The sequence below is a fragment of the Rhinolophus sinicus genome, chromosome 8 (genome assembly GCF_057876585.1).
Source record: "Rhinolophus sinicus isolate RSI-liver-muscle chromosome 8, RSI-T2T, whole genome shotgun sequence".
NCBI classification, from domain to species: Eukaryota; Metazoa; Chordata; class Mammalia; order Chiroptera; family Rhinolophidae; genus Rhinolophus; species Rhinolophus sinicus.
In genome coordinates this window covers 61808872-61824624 of record NC_142508.1, presented here as the reverse complement: position 1 = coordinate 61824624, position 15753 = coordinate 61808872, and the positions used below count along the sequence as shown (strand labels likewise).

Sequence of the window (15753 nt, the reverse complement as noted above, 5' to 3'; positions counted from 1 at the left end):
ATTCTGGTCTTAAATTTTTAAAGTCTTTTTCATTAAAGGAATCCAAGACTCAACTGCTTTTTGTTATTTTTTGTAATATGTATTGTTCAACTTTGGAGGGGTTTTGGATTTCCCTAAATTGGTTTTTTCTTCCCCTTTTTAGTTATAATATTAACTTTTCTAACCACAAGTTAGATGTAAGTTCCCTTTATACTGCAGTTTTTAATTCTTTTTTCCTGGTCCAATATTATTTATTTTTTGAATAGATAATGGCAGTTCACTGATGCAAAATTTAAAAGATACAAAAAGGATATATGATGAAAACTGCTTTCTATTCTCTTCCAATCACTTATTTTCCCTCCTTATAGGCAACTGGTGGCATCCATTTCTTGGCTATCCTTCCAGAGATATTTTATACATCTCTGGGCAATGGATATATATATATTCTGTCCCCTCCCCTTTAAAATATATTGTCACATACTGTTTACACTTATTAATCTGTTTTGAAGATTGGCCCATATGTGTATATGAAGAGCTTTCTTGTTCTATTTTTTCCAGCTTTTTTGGCATGCTTATGGTATCCAGCATAGTATTCCCATTATATGTATGAGTCATAATTTATAAAAATGATGCCTTATCAATGGACATTTATTTCTAATCTTACTGTTTAAAATAACACTACAGTTGGATAATATCTATTATTCTGCATATGCGTGAATATAAATGTAATGTAAGTTCCTAAAAGTAGAATTGCTGAGTCAAAGGATATGTGTATTTGTAATTTAGATAGGCCAGATCTTTCTTACTACAGCTTGGCTACTTTATACTCCCATCACTAATGTCCTTGCACTGTTACGGCAATTTTTTATCTTTGCTAATACAGTAGGTTAAAAGTAGTATTTCCGTGTGACTTTGATTTGCATTTCTTTTTTTAAAAAATAACTTCACTGAGGCGTATTTTGCATGTCATATAATTTACCCTTTTCAAGTGTACAGGTCAGTGATTTCTTTTAGTAAATTTACCAGGTTGGGTTTGCATTTGTTTTATGAGGAGATTGAATTCCATTCATATAGTTGAATTATTTTTATTTTCTTTGAACTGTCCATATTTTGTGTCCATTTTTATATTGAGTTGTTGGTCCTTTTGAAAATCAATTTGTAGGATCCTGTTATACAGGATTTATGTCTGTGAAATGAGTTACCCATGTTTTACCCAAATGAGTTACCCACGTTTGTCATTTGTCTTTTGACTTTGCTCACAGTTTGGAATAAAAGCAAAATTTTTCTAGTGTGAATATAAAAACTGGATGGTTTACTGTGGTCTTAAAGCATAGACTAGATTTGTGGGTTAGCAGTGTTTCAGGTGGGATTTTCAAGTACCTTTAAGTGAGGAGGAATAGTGTGGGATGAAGTGGAGGTTGTTAAGTAAGGGGCAGATAGATTTCATTATTATTTTTCTTCTGTCACTCATGCAAGTGTCGAATTGTGTTTTTAGTGATTGCTTCTCAAAAATGGATATTCTCCCCTCACATTTACCCATACCCCATTGTACTCTCCTCCAACCTTTTTCTGTTTTAACATTTTGAATACTTGGATAACATTCTTAAAGATGAAAAACATGGTCCACTGTCAGCACTATTGCTGGCTATCTCCACCTAAGTGTAAAGTGTGGCCAGAGTTAATCCTTCACTGGAGGATGTATTTCAGATGCCATTTACAGTTGTATAATCTTATGTTTCCCCTCAAATTTGTCACTTTCAAAAAACAAATGCTTATTCTTGAAGCTTAGTCTCTTTATAAATGGGGAATGTTAAAAAGAATTCATTTTAGTTTTTCTTTTTGCTGTTTAGTTTTTAGGTAAATTTTAAATATCTCAAAAAGCAAATTTTACTCACCTGTCACTGATGACTTATAGTGTTACTATCTTAAAACTTGGCCCTAAAAATTGCAAAGTAATATTAATTCCTAAGAGTATGTCCTCATTAGTTCATCTTAATTAAATTTTTTTGGATAATTTATTGTGTAGTACCTATGTATAAGAATGATAAAAATACCTGATTCTTAGAACATTTTCTTTCACTGCTAAAATATTTATTTATAGAGTTACTAAATGGGAGGATTTACGAACCTTCAGTTTGAAAAAGAGGAAGATTTTTCTAATAACACTTTAGCTTCTGATTTTTCTGATTCACTTCAGTAATTTTTTCTGCTGACTTTGTAAAAATGACATTCATCATATTCTATTTCATGATTTTTTAAAACAATTTAACTTGAATGTATAGAAGGAAGAGAAGGGTTGTTACCAAATCTTTGTCAGTCTCAGAAGGCGTTTTCATTTTCCTTTTGGATCCTGGTGGTTCCCCCTTGGAGGCTTCTGTGACTTGCTCATGCTAGCATAGCAATTCCACTATCTTTAGATGTTTTTAATGCGATACACTGACAGAGCAATTTATAAAGAGCTTGAAACAATTTTTTTTTTATTGGGGTGACAATTGTTAGTAAAATTACATAGATTTCAGGTGTACAATTCTGTATTACATCATCTATAAATCCCATTGTGTGTTCACCACCCAGAGTCAGTTCTCCTTCCATCACCATATATTTGATCCCCTTATCCTCATCTCCCACTCCCACCCCCCTGAAACAATTTTATTTGTAAACTCTTTTACTCTCTTCAATTTTACTTTTGAATTTACAGGCAAAGTCAGATGAGAAGTAGTCTCATGTGATCTTAGATTCCTGTGTACACGGGTCTACATTTGAGCTGCTTCCCTTGGGATGCAGTGATTCTAAATGGGAGCATAATTTAAAAAACTCTTCTTGGAGAGTCTAGCTTGTGTACAACCTTTGAAAACCACTCCTCTAGAGGGAATGTTTGGCCTTTTCCATGTTAGTCAAGATGGAACGATAAAGTATATCAAAGTCCTTGTGACATTCAAGAAAGGCTAAGTAGAGAGACAAACTATTTAACTACAAAGACTCTTAAGCTCTGAGGATTTTTAACAATTATGTAAACCAAAAAAAAATTTATTTAAACATTTTAGGTTAATTCCACTACTGAGTTTTCCTCTGGCTTTTTTTTCTTCTTCTGTATTTGATTCCTAAACCCTCACCTCTCCCATAGTACTTGGTTCAAGCCCTAAATGTAGCACTTTCCACATTATATTAAAGTTAGTGTCTATCTCTTCTTCAGTTGTGCATATCTGATGTTTAGGACACTGCTTGGCACTTTGATGTATTTTTGATACCAGCTAATGAGTTTTTTGATATTCAAAGTAGGAACAAGATCTTAAATACACACGAGTTAGGTGCTGGTTTAGTATAACCTGGGGATTAAATTAGGAATTGGGTTTATTAATATCTTGTTATAATACTTTACTAGTTATTATTTGTATGAATCTGTAGAGCTAAGGTAAACTTCACAGGTTATTTGGATGGCCAATATCATAGGACCTTGACAGATATCTATTCCAGAACTTAATTACTGTTATCAAGATATCCAAACATCTTAAATCTTTGCCTTTTATTTAGGTGGTTTGATGATACAGGTTGTATCTATTTACTTTAGTAATTCATTGACTCTGGGTTAAAAACATAGCTTTCCTGCCTGTGGCAGCAATTTCTTAATTTCTTTCTTTTTTTTTAAAATTTGCAGTTGGAGTGCCTCAAGCTTATTGCCTCTCAAAAATTCACAGACAAACGCATTGGCTATTTAGGGGCAATGCTATTGTTAGACGAAAGACAAGATGTTCATCTTCTCATGACCAACTGTATCAAGAAGTAAGTCTTAACCTTCCCTTCTTCTAATAACTACTTTGTGATTTTAGGTCTTATAATATGACGTCAGTAAATCTTGACATCAGCAAATCTTCTATTAATTTTATATTACTGTCTAGAATATATTTGAATTGCTTTAGCTTCTGTAGCTTGTTTGTAAAGAGACGAAGCAAAGGATAAAAACTTCTGTAAGGGATAATTTAAATGAAAGTATTGCTATATATACATCTTGCATAAGAACACAATTTAACAATGAAATAAGCATTTGGGCTGTCATACAATAGAAAAAGCATTGGTAAATCTGAACTTTCTTATCTTCTATTTCCAGGACTTTGAGTACCATGTATAATGAAATGTTACATTTAATAAAGAATTACCAGTATATATTCTGAATAAATACCATTTAAAGGCAGAAAGAGAAATTTTGTCAGTGGTCGAATCCAAGATTTTGTTACATGTGATTTTACTTAGCCTTGTGAATTTTTGTGTATGTCTTTTTTTTTTTTTTCTAATGGGTGCTTTACTGATTTACTAGTCTAGTCATGTTTGTTTAACTTATAAACGGAGGAATGCTTGTTATTATGGAGAAATTAGAGGACCTGGTCAAGCAGGGAATTAGCCGTTCTTCCCAGCATCCCTCTTGTAACAAATTTCTGTTAGACATTGAACTCTTACACTTTTCTGTGGTAAATAATGTTCTACTTCGAAATTTCCCAATGGAGAATGGAACATTCCAAAATAAGAATTATGATTTGGTTTTAAATATTGAGTGTGTCATGTAGATGCATTGAGTCTGTGAACTTAATTTTGGGAGAATCTTATGTTTTGGCCTTTAAATAGATACTAAGTTGATTCATTTATTCAACAAATATTTATTGTATGTCTGGAGCTGTTGTAAGCTTTGGGGATGGAGAATGAAAAAAATGGGACAGAAATCCTTGGTGTCATGGAGTTTCTATGCTAGATGTTCAGCATGACTCTTTATACATTTACTCTGGACAGGCCTCTGAGAGTTTCTCTAATTTTTGTTCTTGCATGCTCTGTTGCCCTTATTACTTAAGCCTTCAATCACATGCTGATAATTTGGCAGTTCTGCCTAGCAGCAAGTTTATATTAGAGAGTTAATACCAAACTCAAGTATAGGTTTCTAGCTTGATAAAAACTGGAGAATGAGGCACATAGGCAAAGAAGAAATCTTTGTTTAATTTTAATGGGACCCAGCCAAGCCCTAAGTGAATTTAGGAAAGAGCTACTAATAATAGTTGAAAATTGATCTGGCACTCTAGTCTAAGCTGAGTTAAAGGACTTTGGATCATTTGGGGTTTTTTTGTTTTGTTTTTAAATAAATCTGGTAATGAAGGGGGTATTTTTGTTTGCCTTCTTTTGTGAGTTTTTTGCTTTTTGTCTGTATTATAGGATATCATAGTGTTCCAGCAGTTTTTAAGTTTATTAATGAATGTTTACCTTATTGTTCACTGGTATAGAAGAACTTTTAAGACATTAAAGATCTTGGAATTAAATCGTTAAAAGTTGGACATGATATTTTAAGAGCTCGCATTATGCAAATAGTCTTAATTGTTGAAAATAAAATGAATGAAAGTCAACTAAATATTCTTGGGAACTGGAAGCCTGAATAGTAAAGCCATAGTCAGTAATTGAGATTCATTTACCAGTAATTTTTAACTTAAATATTCAAATTGGTGGAAAGTAGCAAACCTGGCTAATTTATACTTTACCTTTTCTTTGTTCTTCAGGGAAGACTAAAGCAATTTGTTAGTTTGTTTAAAATTACCAATTATGAACCCTCTTCATGTTAGCTTAAATAACTTTTTTTTTTAAAAGATTTTACTGGGGAAAGGGAACAGGACTTTATTGGGGAACAGTGTGTACTTCCAGGACTTTTTTCCAGGTCAAGTTGTTGTCCTTTCAATCTTAGTTGTGGAGGGTGCCGTTCAGCTTCAAGTTGTCCTTTCAGTCTTAGTTGTGGAGGGCGCAGCTCAGCTCCAGGTCCAGTTGCCGTTGCTAGTTGCAGCGGGCGGAGCCCACCATCCCTTTCGGGACTCGAGGAATTGAACCGGTCACCTTGTGGTTGAGAGCCCACTGGCCCATGTGGGAATTGAACTGGCAGCCTTCAGAGTTAGGAGCATGGAGCTCCAACTGCCTGAGCCACCGGGCCGGCCCCTTAAATAACATTTTTTAATGAAAAATAAACTTTTCCAAAATAAAAATAAGAATGGCATTATTTTACATTATTGTAAATCATTACTATCTGGCCTCACAGAAGACAGCTCGGTGCTCCTATTTGCTTTATTCAATTTCTTGTGTCATGTTTTAATTAAAATATGTGAAGATGATTACTTATCGCAGATAATGTAGTTAGAACAAGGAAGACAACTTTAATAGCCTTTCAAATAACTATGGATATTCTTCTTTGGTACTATACCAAAGCTTCACAAGTGGTAGTTTCTTAAGGATTGCTTACAATGTGGAATCTGAAACCATATCAGTGAAGTTTGGTACTTTGTTATATTGAAAGTCATTAGTCTGTCTTGCACATCTTTTTAGGCACTCATCATGCCTAAGGCGTCGGAGGAAAAAAAACGGTTCACCAAGTTAAAGTACTGGTAGGCTGTCAAGTTCATGGTGGCAGTACAGGTTTTCCAAAAGTCTTAATTTTTGCTTCAACCTTGGATTTTCTCATCGGCAATAAATATTAGTTGTTGCTCTTGAAGTGATAGGCTTATTTGGCTGTTTTTCCAAAAAATGTCTGCCAGATACCAAAATTTTAATACTTATAGTTGTCTGTCAGTTATTTTTCAAATAAAAATTATGTCCATTTTGAAAGCAGCTAGTTCATAGTTTAGCTTGCAACTGAAGTAAGTACACACGTGCTTTTCTCTGAAATTGCCACTGTAGTGTATAGCAGGAGTACTTTATGGATACTTCCAATTTTGTCACATAGAATATTAAAAAATGTGCACTCAGTAGTCAAGGTTTAATAAAAATTATTTTTACTGCTTTGTCATGAGCTGTCTTAAGTGAACCAACATACCTTCTTTCCTTCCTTTTTTCCTTCCACCTTGAGTGTGTGGCAGTGAGTGCAGTGATTAGTAGTACAGTTTGGTGCCACTGCCCTGATGTGTGCTAATGTGCCACTAGTTTTTCCCAACACTGCTTTTGTACCATCAGTACAACTGTCAAGACAGTTGACAAATAATGAGTTAGTTTTGTGAAAATAGTTTGGATCTCATGGACCCCCTGAAACAGTCTTGGGGACTTCCAGGGACCTGTTAGCCACACTTCAACAACCATAGGACTAAAGGATAGTAAAATGCTCTTAAAGTTGGTAGAAGTAGCATAACTCATAATAATTTATCTTCTGAATAGTAAGAGTTGATTATAATATAGGTGAGTTTGTGGTCCAAGCTTTTAATATTTAATACTTTCCTGAAAGTATATACTCCCTGGCTGTTTTGAAAATAATTTAGTGCAATAATCAATGCCTGTTAGAAATAGGATTTTGTGTATCTGTATCACCATATACTGGGCCACTATAAATGTCTACCTTTGTTAAAGGTGGTTTAATTAGCTAATTTTTTTAGTTACATTTTTTTCTTCTTTTGAATAAATAAAACCGTAAAAATTAATGTAACATCAAGGTTTATACTATACTATAAGATCAAAGGTTTAAAGGTATTTCTGTTGTGATGTTTAAATCACCTTAAATGCTCTAGCAGTAGAGATTGTGTTTTCTGATTTTTTTTAAAGGTTTTGGTTAATGTATATCTTACAATTTTTTGTAGTTACTAGTAGAGTATATTAAAAACCTTTTAAAGATACAGTTGTGCTCCATATCTCTATCATTGCCAGGTGTTTTTTTAAAATGATATATCTTTTTTATATTTTATTTTATGGAGGAATATTGGGGAACAGTGTTTTCCAGCTCCAAGTCGTTGTCCTTCAATCTAGTTGTCGAGGACACAGCTCAGCTCTAAATCCAGTCGCCATTTTCAATCTTTAGTTGTAGGGGGCGCAGCCCACCAACCCATGCTGGAGTTGAACCTGCAACCTTGTTGTCGAGAGCTCATGGTCTAACCAACTGACCCATCCGGCCGCCCCGCCTGTTTTTATTTCAATGATTTGTTGAGTTTTCAAAAATGGGTTGTCTTTTAATGTCCAACAGATAACATTGTCTAATTTCTGTTGCTTTGGTATTTGGAAACACTGAGTTGTAAGCCTGTTGGAGGAACTGTCAGTCCATTTGCTGTATTGGTAATTTGTAATAAAGTTAGAAAAAACTTTTTTTTTCTTTTTGCAACAAATAATCCTATTGTTTTCCTTATTGGAGAAATCATGCATCATTCAGAGCTACCTGGTTAGGTTGTGAAGCTTCTTCACGGGCAGCACCAGGCAGAGCGTGTTCATTTCCACCTGGTTCCTTTCCTTTGCAGTGATCTTAATCATAGCACGCAGTATGTCCAGGGGCTGGCACTTTGTACCCTCGGCTGCATGGGCTCCTCAGAGATGTGCAGAGACCTTGCAGGAGAGGTAGAGAAACTCCTGAAAACTTCCAACTCTTACTTAAGAAAAAAGGTAACTTTTAGTGAAACTAAATGTCTGTGTTTGGATTGGGGAGTATTCTGGAGATGAGAAGGCAAATTATTTATTTTTGAAAGCTCTAATGATGCTATATGGCATACCTTTCTCTGTGCAGTAAATGTCTTTTAAATAACTATATGTGGATCAAGTGTTTAGAAGTCAAAATTTATTTTTTATACTTATTTTGGAGATGATTTTTTTGTTGCTAATTCTCCAATTGATAAGTGATTGTGAACACTTTAATTCTTTTAATTCTTCTTTTTCAAGGAAGTGATTTATAAACAAACAAATGTTATTGGGTATCCTAGGTGGCATACTTAATTACTTCCTAAATTACCTGATTCTAAATAGTATTAAAATGAACAAATGATCAAATATTTACAAATTTACTTTTATCCTAATAATGAGTGCTCATGTTTTGTATTGGTGCCTTTGAATCTCTGGAAGTGCAGTTCCGTTGCGACCTCAATAATTGTTAGGCAATGATAAAGGACATACTTGCTACAATTGATATGTCTAAATGGAATACTTATGGAAAACAATGATCTTGCTCTCTTATCTGCTTTTATTTGTTAATATAAACATTTCATTGTTATTTTATTGTGCTTGAACCCTAAATCCTTCATAAACAAAAAGTATAAAATTTAGAACTCCAAAAAGTGAACACATGCTATTGTCAGGTTGGCATTTACTGTGCCTCTATATTAGTGGTGCGATACAGAGGCGTTGAAAGGGCCAAGCTGTTTTCCAGGATCATACACTGTTAATGATGGTTGCAAACCAAAGCCAGTCCTTTCTCTTAAAGAATGTGTGGGCTCTTGTTCAAAAGGTACATTATTTCCTTAAATAGAACATTCCTACAAATTAGAGAAGAAAATCTTCTTTCCTCTAGATACAACATAGGAAGAATTAGCTGAAATCTTTTCTTTTTTTTAAATTAAAGTTTATTGAGATGACAATTGTTAGTAAAGTTACATAGATTTCAGGTGTACAATTCTGTAATACATCGTCTATAAATCACATTATGTGTTCAACACCCAGAGTCAGTTCTCCTTCTATCACCATATATTTGATCCCTTTTACCCTCATCTACCACCCCCATCCCCGCTTACCCTGTGGTAACCACTAAACTATTATCTGTGTCTATGAGTTTTTGTTTCTTCATTTGTTTGTCTTATTCTTTTGTTGTTTTCAGTTTTATATACCAAATATCAGTGAAATCATACGGTTCTCTACTTTTTTTGTCTGACTTATTTTGCTTAGCATTATAATCTCAAGATCCATCTGAAACCTTTTCTTGTTAATGTATCTAAACTTTTTTGGTAGTCAACTCCAACAAATATGGTTATGTTGGAGGGTAACCAAAATCTGTCTTTGAATGTACCTTCTTTTCTAGTGAGTAAGCTAAGATCATCTTTTCTTCAGTAGAGACTAGCTAAGTATCTTTCAAATGATTTTCTTGATGTGAGCAGAGAGTGAATTGGGGAAGGAAGGTATCAGTACTATTGAAAGTAACCAGCAGATTTAAAGTATCTGCCGGATATGTTTTCCAATTGTATGATGTTTTTATAAAACCCTTATTTGGTCATATTACTCAGAGGAATGATTATCACAGATGGAAGTCTTTATTTTTTACATTGCCACTCTACGTAAGTTATGTTTAACTTATTTGATAAATGCATGTTAACCATGGTATAGTCTAGAAAGTTTTTATCCATTTATTTAGCAATAAATGAACAAAGGGACAGGTGAGCCAGGAGTTCTCATTAATGCGATAGTACAAATTGGAAAGCCCTAAGCAATTAATCAACAATAAATCTGATATCTAACTTCTTTCTTCTTTATTTTTCTAGTACTAGGTGAATTAGCTGATAAGGGTTTTTGTTGTTGTTATTATTTATAAGATTGATTGTCGTGACTTAATTGAAATCAGCCTTTTGTCCTTTTTATTTTTTTTCATAGGCAGCACTGTGTGCTGTGCATGTCATCAGGAAGGTTCCTGAACTCATGGAGATGTTTTTACCAGCAACAAAAAACTTACTGAATGAAAAGAACCATGGTAATGTGATTTGGATGCACTGGTGAAGTACTGAGGGAGAAGGGAAAGGAGAAAAGCTTCAGGCAGAGTTGGCCTTCTGTCTCAGTGCAGTGCAGTTGCCTTTCTGCTGTGTTTAGGCACTTTTCCAGGAAAGGCGGATCAGTTGAATTTCTCTCCTACTCTTATATCCTAGTTTTATAATTAGAGATTGATTCCTTCATAGCAAACTTGTTTTTCATTTTTGCTCCTCTTTTACTATACTAAAAGTCCTGTATTAAGTTACTGATATTCAGTGTGATGTACAAATGATATAGCCTTGATTTTCATATTTAAAACCCTCTAGTTTCCTGACTGTTTTATAATAAAAAAAAAAAGAAAAAATTATTTCTTTATTGCCTTGTGGTAGGAGTGTAAGGTTCGTGAAAATCCTTTTAAGTTACTTATAATAGGAATTTGTAATGGGTACTTCGATATGTTTATATAAAACGAGCGGAATTAAATGGAATGTAGCTATTCTTCCCCAAACCTTTTATTCTTATTTTGGAGTCAGTGAAACAAGTTCTGAGTAAAGCCAATTTATGTGTCTTAAATACTAAAAGAAAAAATGGTAAGGTGTATTTAATTTGATGAACTCAGTCCTGTGCCTAACAGCTCAAAATATACTTGTTGGACAAATGAATGTTCAGGGCACATATTTAATGAAAACTGTTGTGAGATTCATTTCACTCACTCTGGAACAAGCAGATTCACTTTGTCTTCCACTATTACTGTACCCTGAAGTTTTGATACATCTTATCTAGAAATTTAACTTCTTATTACGTTTTTTGTATCACGAATTACCTGTCAGAACTCAGCTAAGTGCTTATTATCGTGTGTCCCTGAAAATAAGACCTAGCCGGACCATGAGCTCTAATGCGTCTTTTGGAGCAAAAATTAATATAAGACCCGGTCTTATCTTAATATAAGACCGGGTCTTATATATGATATGATGTGATATGATATGATGTGATAGCTCTTGTTTATAATATAATATATATATAATAGTAAAATATAACACCAGGTTTATATAATGTAAGACTGGGTATTATATTAATTTTTGCTCCAAAAGACACATTATAGCTGATGGTCCGGCTAGGTCTTATTTTCGGGGACACACGGTAAGTATGGAGCAGATGATGCCTAGCTTATATTGACTGTGAACATGTCTTTATTCATATTCTCAGATGGAGAGACATATGTATTGGTTATCATTTTTAGCATTTATTTTGGTCACATATTGTTTAAAAGATTCTGATTTGACTGACTTGACCAGTATTAAATCAGTAGGCATCTATTTAAATACCTCCTTTGTATTTACCTCAATGCTTTGGTTCTTTGGAAGATTAAAAAAAAAAAAGTAGCAAATTCCAAAACTATCCTTTTGGAATTGACCTTCAGAACTCAGAGTCCTGTTCTATGACGTTGAATAATATAGCCTCATTTTTAGTGTTCATGTACTGTTTTCTTTCAGGTGTCCTTCACACATCTGTAGTCCTCCTTACAGAAATGTGTGAGCGAAGCCCAGACATGCTTGCACATTTCAGAAAGGTAGGTGCCATTCTGTGTGCCTAAGCCTTTCTTGATTGAAAATGATTTTCCTGAAAAGTACATAATTTTCTCACAAATTTTCTTTTGAAAGGAAGTTATGGAGCTGAATAAAGGACTTAACTAGCCCTGCTGTGTGGTAGGGCTGGAAGCCAGATTTAGGCTTATAAGAACTGGCAATAGTATAGTGTTTACCCTTCCATAATAAAAGTCTTCTCATTGTTGGCAGACACACCAGTCTCTCAATGTGCTTTATCTGCTGTTTTCACATTGAAGTCAGGAAATGTAACCTGAGGTCAAATTACAAACAGGAATGTGTTTGTGTGTTTTTGTAGGCAGGTAATTTCATTTTTTTTTTGGTTTTTGTTTTTTAAAAGGTGAAAACTGCAGACTGAAATTTGAGATTACTTTTACCTAACGCAGGATCCCCCACTGTTCATTTTAGGCTGTTGACTCCCGTGATGGAAGTCCCTAGCTTTGTTAATTCCTTCCTTCCCTCCCTTTCTTACAGCTTTCTAAAGTGGAAAGTTTTATTTTCTCCACTTACTTTTAGAAGGCAGTAGTAAGGAGGACTCAGAGAAAGACTATTCTTTGGGTAGTTACATGCATTTAATTTTTTTTATAGGGTGCTGATCACTCCATAAATAGGGCTTCCTTTGCACTATAGATCTAATGAGGCTCTAATAGCAATTCTTTTTTTTTTTGGCTTTTTTCCCCCCATAGATGTTCATGTCTTGATTAAATTATTGTAAAATAGTATGAGACCCGTATCTGTCCCTAATGCTTGCTTTGTATGTTTTGTTCCTGTTGTCTGTTTGGAATCCTGCTGTATGTTAGAATGAAAAGGTAAGAATTAACCCTCTTTTAGATGGTGCATGCTGGCGTTAGGTCCTTAGTAGCTTTTGTGTATCCATCCACAAATGTGGCTTTTAAATATATACTAATGCTGAAGCTGTGCTTAATACTATGAGTTATTTGTTCTAGCATTTTTGGCTAACTCCCTAGTCCAGTTTTTGTCTTGTCACTTAAACTCCTGACTCCAAAATCAGCCTTGGATTTCAGTTGCAGCCTTTCCTGAATTGTAAGCCTCCTTCTCTGCCTTTCCTTTATCGTCACTTGAGGAACTCGGAGCAGTTTCTCCCAGTGGCTTTGGTGATGGCAATTCTAGATCGGTTTAGAGCCTTGACACAAAACACTGCTTCTTTTTGAAGTAGATACTTTAGAGCTATATGTGGGTAACCTCATACTTGAAAAAGCTCCGTGTGTACTTCTGAACTTTCAGTTCAGACTTAGAGCTTTTATTTTCCCTTTACCTGCACTTAATCTTGCCTAGAAGTTTTGGAATATAAAAAGGATTGTGAGGTAGAGCGGGTGGGCATCAACTGATTTTCATGGCTGCAGCCTTTCCCTTTGTCATCTTACTTTGTTTGTCTTGTCATCAGTTTTAGTAACTTGCATTTTTGTCTGAACAATAAAGCCGGGCTCCAAGAATTAGTATGCTGAACACTTAGACATTTATGCTTTTTGTCCCAGGGTGATCTTAATGTGATGTGCTGGTCTTTTGGAAATAAATAAAACAATTTCTGAATTTAGTAGCCCAAGGGAAAAGGACTTCTCCAAGATGTAAACGAGATTAAAAAAATAGTTAGGTATATGCGTAATACAAAAAAGTAGGCCATTGGAAAGTATGCAAGGCGAGATTCTTTTTGTGCAGAGCTTGGTAGATGACCTCGGTTTTATTACATAAATTTTAAAGCAGTGTATAAAATTATATTATTCTTACGTCTGATATAAATCTGCTCACAGTTGACATGCTTAATGTAGATTCTATTTAGAACTTACAGGTGTCTGTGGCTTACATTTGTTTTCATCTTAGAGTTGTCCAAATTAGATTTTTGTTTAGGTGACTTACGAAGCACATAATTCTGAAATGTTTCACGTAATTCTGAAATGTTATGGCCAAACTTATTTAAATTTACACAGATTATGTTCTCTTATATTTAGAAGTGACCTTAGCATTGTGAATGTGTTGTATGTACCTTGGGCCTAGCTTGGCTTTTGTTTCGATCTTGATCCCCTTTTAGAGTTGGGGAGTAGAGCAGGGAGGGGACTGAGTCCCAATACAGTGAGAAAAAGGTAACTGAGTTGCAGCAAAGTTGGGGCTGTCTTGAATGCCTCAAAAGGAGAGGTGATTTAGTTCACTGTGGACATGTCTTAATTTTAGGTGTTTAGAGTTGTTTATATAGCTGAATTGAGTTTTTAGTTGTAGACTGGAAAAGTTCCTGTTGTGAAGAACATTTTGGAGTAGGGTTTTAACATTAAGTTATTGATCAACAGAGTGAAATGAATAATAATAATTAAAGCATCTGTAAGTTCAGCTTGGCAATAAAATTCCCTCTACTATGTGTTAATAAATAATGGACAAAGTAAAGGAAGGACAAGAAGGGAATTCTGAGCATAAGGAATTTAGAGTTTCATTAGTAAGAGAAGAAAAAAAGCAACAAACAGTCTGTATAAGTAAGTGCTGAAATTAAATTTTACTGAAAATTGTGTCATGTAAGGCTAGGGAAAGGAAGTTATTCATGGCCTTGATACCTTTTTAAGGTGAAAGATACAAGTTTTCATGTGTCTCTTCCTCTTGGTCAATGTTGGAGGCTTTTGTATTCCCTATTGTTTGTTGGAAAAGGACATAATGAGCCCTATCTTAAGAGAAATTTTTTTCTCTATTTGAGATAGTATATTTTAAAACTCTAATAAGATCACGAGTATTTTGGGTATGATACCATTTTATATGAAATGTTTGTGTATGTGCTGCTGAAGCAAGCACTGTATCTAGATGTTTAAATGGATAAAACCTGAACATTTTTGTGCCATCTAGGTATGTCAAGTTCTATAGGAGTAGAAATGCAGCAATACGCTCCATAGGCATGTGTTTTACCTGTTCTCATAGGCTTTCTGACCTACTGTTGTTGGTAGTTTCTTTGCATATATAACTCTGGAGTAAAAAAGTCTAGTTTGTTTTTATTCAAGTACTTCTTGAGTTCTTGGTAAAAATACTCCTAAGTTATATTTATTGAACATCAACAATGTACTAGTACATTGGTAGAATTTACTTGGACTCAGACCCTTGTACCCTTTTGCTAAGCCAAATTACCTGCTTATTCATGAGAAGTTCTTTGATGTTCACTCTTTCTTGATGCATCTTTCTTCCCTACAGCTTGTGCCCCAATTAGTTCGTATTCTAAAGAACCTCATCATGTCCGGATATTCACCAGAACATGATGTTTCTGGTATCAGTGACCCCTTTTTGCAGGTGAGCTTGAAAGAAAGTTTTGAATATATGATATATGAATTTAATACCTTTGGAATAGATTGTTTCCTTCGATTTAAGTTTGTGTTGGGTAAAAATTTGGTAGTTAACTGATTAAACTGATTATATTAATAAATGAATAGTGACACAGTTCTGTATTTTATTAGATTAATAGAATGAAATTATGGTTGTAATAGTCAAAATTATGTAATACATAGAGATTTGACTTACCAATATAAGGCATACCTCGTTTTATTGGGCTTCGCTTTATTGCGCTTCACAGATGTTGCTTTTTTTTTTTTTTTTTTTTTTTTTTAACAAATTGAAGGTAAGACCCTCTGCCAGCAAGGATTATGACTTGTTTTATTGTGATACTGTATTGCAGTGGTCTAGAACTGAACTTGTAATATCTCTGAGGTATGCCTGTAATATAGGTCTGCAGGTGGTGGTATCCGTTAGCTGTGGA

At 34.2% G+C, this 15753-nt stretch overlaps 1 protein-coding gene across 2 annotated transcripts in view; it reads left to right on the top strand.

Moving 5' to 3' along the window:
* The window catches only part of AP1G1 (adaptor related protein complex 1 subunit gamma 1), a 74739-nt gene that overhangs the window by 29703 nt on the left and 29283 nt on the right, over positions 1–15753 (top strand). For both annotated transcript variants that reach the window (XM_019757351.3, XM_074314626.2), the window contains 5 exons: positions 3635–3759; positions 8208–8349; positions 10318–10414; positions 11904–11980; positions 15195–15290. In XM_019757351.3, the coding sequence (XP_019612910.1) occupies positions 3635–3759; positions 8208–8349; positions 10318–10414; positions 11904–11980; positions 15195–15290 (537 nt within the window). The remainder of the gene's footprint in view (positions 1–3634; positions 3760–8207; positions 8350–10317; positions 10415–11903; positions 11981–15194; positions 15291–15753) is intronic.